The sequence below is a fragment of the Festucalex cinctus genome, chromosome 13, assembly GCF_051991245.1.
Source record: "Festucalex cinctus isolate MCC-2025b chromosome 13, RoL_Fcin_1.0, whole genome shotgun sequence".
Taxonomy (NCBI): domain Eukaryota; kingdom Metazoa; phylum Chordata; class Actinopteri; order Syngnathiformes; family Syngnathidae; genus Festucalex; species Festucalex cinctus.
The window spans coordinates 13,008,304-13,020,798 of record NC_135423.1 but is presented as its reverse complement, the minus strand read 5'-3'; the positions used below and the strand labels follow the sequence as shown (position 1 = coordinate 13,020,798).

The following is a 12,495-nucleotide window of genomic DNA, read 5'->3' as shown; positions in this document are numbered from 1 at the left end:
TTGCTTACTTAATTGTATTTTTATTAGTTGAATTAAATATTTATTTATTTATTTATGTATGTATTTATTCAAAGCATTTATCTATTTAATGGAATTTCTTATTAATTCAATGCTTTGTAGCATTTTTAATAAGGGTTTCATTTGTTTACCGACCATAGTTACAACTATTATGGTACTGTATATAAAATCCTCACTTTTCAAATAATTTTAAAAAAACAAAAAAACAAAAACATGGTATAAGCCATACTGTGCCTAATACAAATTGAACATACTCTCGTTGATGTGATGAAACAGTCTCGTGTTTCACAATTGGAAGAGTTTTATTGATACGTTCAAAGAAATGTACACAACATGCATGACTTATGAAACAAGAGGCTACTGCAATTACAGTATGTGTCAGTCAACAGTTGGACAAGATGCACAGTTGGAAAAAACGATCTATATATGTAAATGAATTTCCCATTAGCTTCTGAAACACACATCAATATGAAAATACATATTGTTGATGTGAGTGGACAATTTGGAGAACATATACATATAATAAATACTGCAGCAAGTTTTCTTTTTGCAGAGATTTGATGCTATAGCAGGGGATACATTATGTAAAAGTTACTTTTGAATTCTTTGTACATAAATACTTGAGCGCCTGCCGATCCATCAAATGTGCAATTAGCAAACAAGTCAGCAGTAAGCTGACTATTTCTAAAAATATGTCTGTGAGCAATTGTGATGTTACAAGCAACAAAAGCCGCAGTAGAGGGGGTGGTATGAGTAGTGACTCCTTTGCATGAGGTAGGACACCACCTCAAAACAGGTTAATGAATGGTGTGTACACCATTGGGATAGCTTGACATATGTATGCCACAGAGATGTTCATAAAAAATCTGGAAACACGGTTTAAAAAAAAAAAAAAAGTCTCCTATAAAATAGAATGTGTTAGTTAGCTGTGTTTTTCTTTTTTAAATATTTTTACTAGGAGCGTTCACATGAGATAAAATGACACTAATGGGCATTGAAGATGGCTGCTATAAGGCTCTTGAGGACCAGCCTAAGCCTGTCGCCTCCCAGCAATAACACCGGCAAAGTATTCACAGCGTTTTAATGTTTCCATGCTTAGCCTTAATCCAAAACAGAAGAAATTCGTTTTTCCACTCAAAATTCTTCACATACCACTTAATGAAAAAAAGATGTGTGGAAATTTGGGTTAATTTATGAGGGGAAAAAAACGTTTTGGAATAAGGCTTAACATAAAATGTAGAAAATGTAAGTGAAGCATTGTGGATATTTTTCAAATGTGTTGTACAACTCATGTTTTCCAGCTTTGGTTATTTTTATTTTATTTTTAAATAAAAAAAATTGAAGCAAAGATTTCACATTGGGTACTGTGTGAAGAAAATTTGATTTAAAAAAAGATTTAATCCATTTTGTAATTGGACTATAACATAAGTGTAGAAAAAATGTTTTACAGAATTAATCACATTATTTACAGCACTTCACTTTTTCCACATTACTGTAGATCCTTATTTTTAACAAATTATTTTTTATTTCACCCTGTCATTTTAGAGTGTTGTGTGTAAAACTGAGCAATAGTAATAAATGTAATCCATTTTGAATAAGGCTATAACATAAAATGTAAAAACAGTGAAGCGCTGTAAATAGTCTGGAAGTGCTATATCCAAAAAATCCAACATTGACTCTGAAAAAGTCCTTATTGTCCACCTCCGCTTTACAGCTCACATCGGTGGTCCACGTCCTTGTAGCGGTCCATGATCCTCAGGACGTCGTCCAGGATGGAGGGCCCCAGATCCAGGTCCAGGTTCAGGCCCGCCACCGAGTCCGACCGCAGGAAGAGTCCGCACGGCGAATCGCTGCGCAGGTCCTCGTTGCTCAGACCAGCATCCGAGTCCAGACTGAGGCCTCGCCGCTCATCTGGGGGCCCGCAGCCGTCCGACACCGACTCCTCCGATGACCCCTCCGAGAAGGATCCGGACGAGGGGACCAGTCGGCGGAGTGAAGGCGATAGGGAGATGTCTCCACCGCCGTTCTCCAACGGACGCCGCCCCTGCTGCTGGTTGTGGATGACCGCGGGCTGTAGGTGGCGCAGTTTGGCATCATCCAAGTGCAGGCGCGGAGGTTTAGGCGGCGCTTGCTCGTGGGCGATGAAGACGGGCATTGAGACGGTGGTCTTCAACAAGCCAGAGGACGAGTGTTCGTAGTGGAACCCGTTGTACGAGTAGTCCGAGGTGGCGGCCTCGTCCCCGTGCCGTCCGTCCACGCTGTGCGAGCGGGCGTCACCGTTGCGCGCCGGTAACATGTCCATTTTCCCACTCAGGAAGCCCACGTCCCCGAACATGTCCCGCTCGCCATGCGGCCCCACGTGGGCGCTGTGGCGCACGTCGCCCAGCGGGGGGCTGATCATATCGCCAGACAGCACGTCACGCAGTTTGGGCTTCTTGCCTCGTTTGGGTGTGGTGGTCTTAAGGTATATGGGGGTCTTGGCGGGCATCCTGCGCGGCGACTCGCCGCCTCCGCCGAACACCTCAGAACACTCGGGTGTGCTCGGAAGTTGTCGAAGACACCACCACACTGGCGCACAAATGGTCCAGGAAGACGCTTCCACACCCAGGACGGCGCAGAGGGTTCTGGAAACCTCGTCTTCTTCTGGAATCTGAGTAGAGCGAAAATAATATTTTTGAATTAAACAAGTTTACTGAATGTTAGTTAAGGGTGTTTGTATTTAGTCAATAGTATTTGTATTATTTTATTGATTTGTGTAGATTTATATTCGTAGTAATTTTCCTTCAAAAGAAGTCCACCAACAGTTTTCCTCAGTTAGCTAATGTAATCGTGGTTTGGCCAAGTTACAATCAGTCAGTGAGTTTTCAAACAGTGTCGTCATGACGATGGTATGTGAAGCGGCCCTGTGAATGTTCACACTCACACACAGTTTTATCTGTTTTGCGTGTAACAGTCTTAAGAATTGTATTAACTGCATACACAGAACACCACACACACTGTAGAGTCACTGGCCACTTTATTAATTACATAATACGTAAATGCCATATATTGTAGACAATGCTCGTAGGTGTGTGAGCATCCAAGGATTAACTCATTGCATGTGCGAGTTAGGCTTTTTATTTGACTTATTCCAAAAGTAATCAACTAGAGAAAAAAAGAAAGGAAGTGACGTCACATTCAAAGCAGTTCCAGTTTTCTTTTGAGTGTTAAGAAAGTTACATAACACGTTCTTGCATGTGAATTGAACTTCAAGTTACACCAAATTCATCATTAAAGTTAAAACTATTTGTTAACCCGTCATCAATAGTGCTCAACTGCTTAACTTTCAAGAACATTTCAGCTGTTAAAAAAACGCTAAACGTGTCAAGCTTTCTTTCTGAATGTGTTCACAAACAAGCAAGCGTTCCTCCACCTGGTGATGTCATCATTGTGACATCTGGTTCTGCTCTAAGCATCCTTTTTGGCGCCAAGACCAAACATCTACTTCTCCGCAATCCATACACTTTTTTTTTTTTTTTCAGTTGTTGACTCACTTGTCATCCTCTACTTACTAAGATGTGCCCACGTGAAGACATGAAAGGGCCAATTACACAATTTCTGTGCAATTGAAGTCAATATTTTTGTTGCTTGATTTGAAACTGTCTTTACGAAAGCACTTAACCAATTTGTTTATTTTTTAAATTTGTTTGGAAACTTTTTTCTAAACATTATAGAGACATACAGATGTATTGTAGAAAAAAAAGAATGTAAAGAACATAAAATACAATGATTTGCTCAAGTAAAATTACTGTACGTTGCGACATGGCAAAAGTCACAACAACACGGTGTATGTGGTATACTCTTTGTGCTTAAAGAAGCTGTCTACATTCTTGGTAATTTACTGGTTACTTAGTTTCCACCGTTGTTCAAGTTGACTGCCATTAAAGCTTCTCAGTTCAACCTTTCTCCTTTTTGGATCGCTACTCTGTTTTTACAGACTCTCCACTAGCTTCAGAGCTGCTAGCAGCAAATAGCTCTCCAGGATAGTCGCAAAATTTCACCAAAATCAACCGTCCATGCTCGATTAAGGCCAAACAACCAAACTCGCAGTGAACCCAAAATCCATGAATACATCTGTTCAACAGCTTAACTCATCCAATACTGCTGGTTCAGAGGGGAGCACACCACATATGAATTGTACTCGCGCTGGATTGCAGTCACTAATGGGGTGTGCTCTGATAGCAGATAATAGACACTGTCAGCAGACACTAAAAGCACATGGGCACTAAAGTGCAGGTAGAACTACTGCAAAGTTGGTGTTTTTTTTTAACCTCACTCTGAAGCTTGGCCTTAACTTGCATTTTGGCTTGTAACACAAAGCAGGGAAAACAACTCTGACAATAGATCCTAATTTGAAATACTGGTAAGTTGTAAGTTGGGGCACTCATAAGTCAAGGTACAACTGTATATTTCTCCAGTGGCTTGTATGTCAAATTTATTTGACATGTTTAAATATTTCAACAACCAACAGTACACAAGTACAGTAATACATATACTAGGGTTGATCAATTAATTGAATTCAACCAACATCGCAATGTAGTATAAAACCATTTTCAAATCGCAAAGTCTTCAGTGTGAAAAGAAAAACCGGCTTTATTTTATTTATTTAGATACAGTATTCATATAGTGCCCAGATAAATTCAGTGCTGAAGAAATCCATATAACTTTTCATTCATGAAAAGTTGAAGCCACTAAATCGATAAATTTGTTTCCATTGTTGTAATATGATTTATGTTTCAGTCACATTTGTTTTAGTAGAATGCCGTTGTCAGTGACGTCACGAGAATAAATTTACTGCGCTTCTATTTTACGCAAGAGTGACGTCAGCAACAGTCTCTACACCCTCTCAAGTCTCTTGAGTGAGCCGCTCTGAACTGTCACGCGTCTACATTTGAAGCTCTTGTTGGTCTTTCTCTAGTAGCCCCCCCCCCACACACACACACCCCAACACACCCCTTTCTGACATCACCCAGAAGATTTTTATCCCCATCAACATAGAATGTTCAATGTTATAATATGTTAATATTTTTGTTTGGATATTGTATGTTACGCTTCCTTCCTGTTGATATTGTAATACGATACCATGAATGTCTGCATATAACATGTGATTATAATAATAATAATGATAAAAACATCTTCACGTGCGTCCAAATAATGCAACGCAGACATTTGATTTTAGTGGTTTAAAGGGAGATGGATGCGATTCGAACCACCTCAATTCTCGTAAAGGGCGTGTCACATTATGTCCACAGCCCATCTACATGTTTTTGTTAAGTTAATGTATTATATTGATCAGTCTAATTCACTTATTGACTTGTACGTGCGGCTGATATTTACCTACAAAGTGACGCGTGGTTCCAACACCATCCTCTTTTCTTTCATTATTTTCATCCTCTTTTGTTGAAGAAAACGGGCTTCTCGTGGTGGGGACGACGGTATTCACCTTCACGTAAACCTCTTGACGACAGACTGTCGCCTGCCACTCCTCCCGTGGACCAGACAACTAATGTGGACTGTGGCGCGACCAAGAAGTGCAAGGTTAACGCGATGGAGACAAACACATCCTATTAGCTACTTTCAAAATAAAATCGTTCTCTTTTCTTCCCATTGATTACAGCTCTGCTTGGTCAATACGTCTCAATTATATTGAATGACTAATAAACAATATACTGAAAGACTTGTAATAACTCTTAAGAACGTAATTGACCAGGCATTTTTAATTCTTATTCCTTTACTTTGGCGTTTAGTTTGAAGATAACTTGGCTTCCGGTATGACTTCCTCTAAATTGATGAACCATAAAATGCTAATCATTACAAAGCGCTGGCGTGTGGAATAAGAGGATTCGCGCAGGGTTATTTGAACAAATGGGTAAAGGTGCTAAGTGCCGTGGAGGGTTTTACATAACCGCTTTGATCACTATCAGATCTCTTTGTGTGTGAGTGTATGTTAATTGAGCATTTGTGCTTAATTTGATTAGCAACAGGGTATCAGAAAAATCAACACAAAAAGATCCAAATTGGTCCATATCTGAATTATCACTTTGCCATTTGTGATATTTTAATAAACATTTCATTTTTGGAGTTGGAACAACACCCTGAATGTGCACCTTCATCCCGATTTGCATCAAACCCTTAAAAGGTCGACTATACTTTGAATTGTTTTGCGGTTTGAATTGTTTTATATTATTATGGGTGTTCAGCACTTTGAGTTGCATTTTGAATGTATGAAAGGTGCTATATAAATAAAGTTTGATTGATGGATTGATTGATTGATATAGGTATAATAGCTTATATTAATTCTGATCAGTCGTAGCATGGTCATAGCCAGCACATACCTGTAGAAATAAGGCACTCATATTGACATATATCGCATACTATTTCACGCATCAGACTGTACAATGTTGTATTTAATTACTGTTACTTCTCGTTAAATACAATCTAGGTACAATCTGCATTTTGTTGCTTTTCTTTTGTAACGTGTCGATTCAAATCTTAAAAAGATTGCGTGTGCTAATAATATGTAAAAGAACAGTTTACAGTCCCGAAGGACACCTGCAGGGAAAATTAAACCCCTGCTACTTACAAAACACTTGTGTGCTTTGTGCTTGAGTAGCATCTTTTGTGATGAAGCAGCTTCGCAATAACCTCAATGCAGTATCGTGCCACATCACAGCCTCATTACTACTACTGTACCTTCACAAATGTGTAGCATGATAGCATCATAGTAGCATGTCAACAAACAACAGCAAAACATCAATAAACAGTTTTACAACATTGTATCATTAAACATCGCAGTATCCCAACTTCCTGTTGCGTAATCGTAGCACTGATGTAACGTTATGATGTTGAGCTGGTATCATTACACATCATAATAACGTCCCAACATTGTCCGAACACTAATTTTCTCTCCTGAGTGTTGGAAAAGGAACTGGAATGTGCAGGGAAGATAAGCACAAGGTCTCTGCAACATGTGCTTACATCACACAAGCACACACAGGAGCATGACATCACCTAAATAAATCAAGATGCAATCAGAGCGGCCCTCGTTTGGCTTCATGGCAAGGCTCCAGCCTCCCAGGAGTCACCCCATGCTGAGACCCCCACACCGAAACCCCCACCAGCCCAGCCAGGAGGTCCCATGTGAGGTTTACAACAGACAACAGTACTATCAAAAGCGTAACATGGGCAGAACACTTTCTGGAGCCGCTTTCACACTAGCAAATAAAGACAATTTGGTCGTTTGTCCTGTGTGAAAGGTACCGATATAGAATGAGTGACTGATGCTGACCTGTGAATCTGTAAGTTTAGTTCCGACATAGAAACAGTGGCACACTGTTTTAAAAAAATAAATACATAAAAATGGTACATTTTTTTTATTTTTTTTTAAATATTTTTGTCCCCCTTTATTATTATTTAATAACATATCCCTGCTAATTATTCTTCCATTTATGAGTTTATTATTTACAATTTTAATATTAAATTTTTGTTAAGGTGTGAATGTGTGAGTGAATGTGTTGTTTGGGTGGGGAATGGCACTTGCCTTTTGATGTACCTTTGTTTTCATTGACATATTTTTCATATCTCCTCCCTTTGTTTTACCCATCACAAAAATGCAAAATATATTTAAAAAAAATATTCAACAAATATATTTTGGCCTAAAACTGTATTGTAAACATTTTAAATATAAAATATTTACAAATGTAAACTTGTGAGGATAAGCGGTTTGGATGATGGATGGATAGATGGAAATTTAGGAAAGCAGAGCTTAAAATATTTAGTTGTATTAACATTTGATCAAAGTCTTGAACTTTTGAGTTGAAAGAATGCCACCTTTCACATTATCCATTACAGCCAACTTCTTTCCTGAGTCATTTGTCTTGTATGTGACAAAATGCTGCCTGTTGGTCCTTCCACACGGCCCATCAGATACCATTTCACACGCACACCACTTCAAGTATTATTTTGGCAACATTCAGGATGTGCAGGAAGCTAAGAGAACGCAAGGACGGCAAACAGGAAGTGGACCATGTACATGCACGCTCTGTGATGTTGGCGCTGTCAAGTACAACCCCCCCTCCATGCTATTATGTAACAGGTGGAACTTTCCTTGGAGTTCTGAGCGTCCTCCGTTGATTGGATCAGAATATAAACAGTCACAACCTGGACCAGGACCGACATGCAGCTGTGATGTGACATCATAATGAAGAATTCTGGGAATCTATGAGTAAGACGTCCATGTGGATTCACTTTACAGTGATTGGTGTCAGAAGGGGCCCCGAAATGAGACGTTCACTTTGTCAGATAGTCGATCACTAACTGTGACATTCCCAATCAGGAATGAGGAAGCACAAAATAAGAATGACGTCGCCTCAGTTTGGAAAAAGAGCGACATGAATCAGATTTGACACTTTGGAAAAAGCGTCCTTCCGAAGTAGCTCACAGAATGTCATACGTGTGACAGTACGCATGGAAAACATTTAAGTTACTATCCTGCTTGTGAGGTGACTAACATAAAAGCATGATATCACAAATTAAACACACAAGATGGGAAAATAATTCTTGCTCGCTCCCTCTCCGCCGCCCTTCAGGGTCTGATGGTCCCGCCCTTCATCCTTCATTCCCACAATCTGCCCACCCTCCCTCCTGTTCTCGAGGCTCCGGGGTAGTGTGGAGGGTCAGGGCCCTCCAGTGACAAACATTCCAAAATAGACGAGGGGGAGGAAGACACAAGGGTTGCTGGCGGCCAATCGGCTGGCTCTTTAAAGAAGATCAAGTTGTTAATAGTTAAAACGCAAAATTGTTTTAAAGTGTGTTTGGGTTTGGAAATCCTTTGTACAGTAATTGGCAAACAAAGAAATGTCACATGACTCTCTGGAAGTGTGCGTCTGAGACGACAATAACATGTTCCTCGGAAGAGCAGGAGGGGCTAGAATCCCGCGTCAGCGTTTGTCGGGAACATTCCGGGCCGAGGTGGTTTCAAGCTGGTGCTTCACAACAGGAAGCGGAGATGTTGTTCTTGGACTAAAACGCCCAACAGTTGTCTTCATAGTTTATTGCTTGCAAGAAAGAGGCGAGATTACAAGAAGCAAATGAACTAATGCAGTAAACAAGGCCTTGTGACTAGCACAAACACACGCAAACTAAATGGGAAGAGCTGTGAAAAATGAGGCAGTGTGAAAGGGACAACAGTCGGTGATCTTCCTCCAAAGTAAGAGGCAAAGCATGCACGTTTTATTAAGTCCATCCAGTTGTGTGTGAAAAGCAACTGGAAGTCAGTTGATTCTGATAAATTTGTGTATAAAATGGTCAAGTCAGTTTGAAATCACTCATTCTGATTCACTATGATGAAAAGGCAAGAGATCACTAGAAGTTGAAAGAGTATGCATTAAGGCACTTTAAGATGACATATGTTCTGTTTTATAGTTGGTGAACTAATTGCATGTAGCAGTCATTTTTTAAGACTTTAATGACAGTAAATTTTGTAGAGTAAATTTTACTCTAAAAAGACGATTTGGTCCCACTCTAAACCGAATAATAGGGCTGGGAGTCTTTGACTGTCTCACGATTCGATTCGATTACGATTTTTGGGTCTACGATTCGATTCAGAATCGATTTCAAAATTATTTGATTGACAAATGATTTCTGCTTCAATTTACAGATATGCAAATAATTGTCATGATCTACTCCAGTCTGCTTTGCATGACAAAATGACAAATAGAGACATTCAAGTGTCTTTTTTTTGTTTAAACATTTATTAATTTTGTATTGTAAGTGACTTTTTCCACAAAATCAGCATGTCGCCTACAACTGCCCTTCTTCATTTCTAATTTAAATAAAATAGATTTTTGGATATTAATATCGATTCGATTCGATTCATAAATGAGAATCTCGATTCTTTTATGAATCGATTTTTTGGCACACCCCTACCGAATAAAATTTACACTTGGAAGCGAGTAAATTTTACTCAAAGTATTTGTGTGTACGAGAGCATTTACCTATCCCATGAAAAAGAAGAAAAAAATGAAAGATTTGTCACTCAAATATTCTAAGTACATTTTGCAAGGAGAACTTTTGATTAAATTTGACTAGTTTATTTAAAATAAATAAACAAATAATGTTACTTAAGGGTTGAGGAGCAAACCCACACCTTCAGTTTGGGAGACACCCAATCTACTCCCTGAGCCATGCCACTCCTCAGAATCGTCGTACCTCCGAGACCAAAAAATGATATTTTTGGTCTCCTTTTGAATATTAGCAAACAGTAGCAGTGGCATAGCTCAGGTGGTAGCGTGGCAGTCTCCCAAGCTGAAGGTCAGGAGTTCACTCCTCAACCCTTGTGTAACTTTTTTTGTTTTTGTTTAAAATAAACTAGTAAAATGTACTAAAAAATAAATAAATAAAAATAAAATGTACTTAAAATATCTGAGTAATTTTTTTTTTTTTAACTACCAGTAGGTTTATTCTCGTACACTGTAAAAATATTTTGAGTAAAATTTAATCAATTTCAAGTGTAAATTTCACTTTGTTAAGAATGGGACCAAATAGGCTATGTTTAGAGTAATATGTACTCTACAAAATTACTGTGTCGAGGACTCCTGGTCCAAAAACGCTACTAAAACAATAAAAATAGTACAGAGAAGACTTGAAGAGTGACTGACTATCCAAAAAGTGGAATAAGTAAATATGGGCCGGATGCCGCCTGACCTAAAACCTTCCTCCGACTTTAACGGGAAAGCTACAAGCAAGAAGATTTAGCGGAATGACCCATTGAGGAGATGAAAGGGGGGTGGGAATCTATTGTGCAAGCACGGCGCGACAGCGGCGGCATGAGCAAGGACGGCTTGGAGTGATTCATTAGTTTGACTTTCTCAAGAAGTACAAATATGACAAAAGTAGATTTTTCTTTCTTTTGGTGAACAGGTCTGCTCCCTGTGCGGGAACTTTGCAGTGTCCTGATATTTACGACACACAAGGAGACATTAAGAGATTAAGGCCTCCCGCCAGAGAGTCACGTATCTGCTATTTGAAGCCATGGCAGGACGCGAGCCAACACCTAAGTGGCTACTTTTGTTCCCGTGGGTTAATCGAGATTAACTCTACCTTCTCTTTCTCTTTCTTAGTGTCTCATCAAGTTTTATGTAAGGCTAAAGTCACTGACTTGTATATATTGTGTCAAATTGGACATTTCCAAGGCAGTCAGACATTATATGAGGGTGTATTGCCAAAATAATGACATATCCAGAAAGCCTTCGTCAATGGCTTTAATTGATTCCAATGAATATTTTACCTAAGTCAAGGTTAAGTTCGATCATACAGTAAATGAGTAAGCTGAGCAGCTGCCTACTGGATGCGCGTCTGCCAAGATTGGAGATGATTGGGAACATCAACTTTTGCCTAAAATGTATGCTTTGGCTTAGTTCAAGCTGTGAAACCACAGATGCTACAAGGCTTGTGTATATTTACGGATGCGCTATTTTTAATACATTTGTATACATCCCAAAAAATCTTTTGAAAATAAATAAATAAAAATCATTTTGGAGTGCAGTAAGGCTGTCTAAGAAAATGTGAATCGCAGTGAATATTTTCTAGATGCACTGTGTATGTGATTTATTTATTTCTTAAATAATTGAGTATTTAAAAAAGGATTAAAAATATTTTTGCTTCATGTTGTCATTACTTGGTGTTATGTCTTGAATTTATTCCACTCATGAATAAGGAAAAATTTTTGGTAGGGAAAAAAAAAAAAAGTGAAGGCGATATGACTACCTGCCTTGTAAGCTGAATATCAAATGTAGTGCTGCTTTTTACATTTGAGAGCCAGACTCTTGCAAGCTCGCATGACACCATCCCTAAATGGACCGAAAATGGCCACTATTTATACCCCGTCACCTGACTCCCAAGCACAGCGCCCCCGCAAGATCACAGCCAGAGGCGCAGGCATCTTTTGCCGTCATCAAATCTCCAAATCCCAGCCAAAGGTTTAAGAGGATCGCATGTGCTAAAAATATATGTACACAATCACCGCAGGTAGCGGCAGCTAATAAGATTAGCCATCAAAGACAATTACACATCGACCTACAGTAGTGCACGTTCAAGTCCACAATCGGCAAAAATGAATATAGTTGAAAGTGAAACTAATATATATCAATCAGTACAAACTGCATCACATTCCCCTCACCAAGTCAGCAAAGGTTAATTGAGGACTCTAAATTGCCCAAAGGTGCGAATGTGAGTGTGAACGCTTCTTTGTCTAGATGTGCCCCCCTGCCATTGGCTGGCAGCCAGTCCAGGGTGTATCTCATTTCTCTTGCCAAAAGTCTGCTTAGGTTGATTGAATACTCTAAATTTAGCTAGCTACGGCCAGTGAGCGTATGCAGTTTTCCAGAAGGTGGTGTGGAGCAGTGAGAGGAAATCTCTGAGGTGCACTCACCAGTCCCA

The 12,495-nt window shown here is 39.3% G+C and overlaps 1 protein-coding gene across 2 annotated transcripts; it reads right to left on the bottom strand.

Moving 5' to 3' along the window:
* Window positions 1–277: 277 nt before the first annotated feature.
* On the bottom strand, window positions 278–5,559 carry LOC144033706 (cdc42 effector protein 2). Of its 2 annotated transcripts, none has more exons than XM_077541990.1 (2): window positions 5,395–5,559; window positions 278–2,668 (listed from the first exon to the last, which is right to left on the bottom strand). In XM_077541990.1, the coding sequence occupies exon 2, from the start codon at window positions 2,504–2,506 to the stop codon at window positions 1,727–1,729; it is 780 nt and encodes a 259-aa protein (XP_077398116.1). In that variant the 5' UTR covers window positions 2,507–2,668; window positions 5,395–5,559; the 3' UTR covers window positions 278–1,726. The 2 variants fall into 2 exon arrangements, with proteins under 2 accessions (XP_077398116.1, XP_077398117.1); XM_077541991.1 differs by having other exon boundaries at window positions 5,399–5,559.
* Window positions 5,560–12,495: the final 6,936 nt, after the last annotated feature.

Excerpts from the sequence above, each read along its gene's own strand:
- LOC144033706 (XM_077541990.1), bottom strand. The coding sequence starts at position 2,506 with ATGCCCGCCAAGACCCCCATATACCTTAAGACCACCACACCCAAACGA.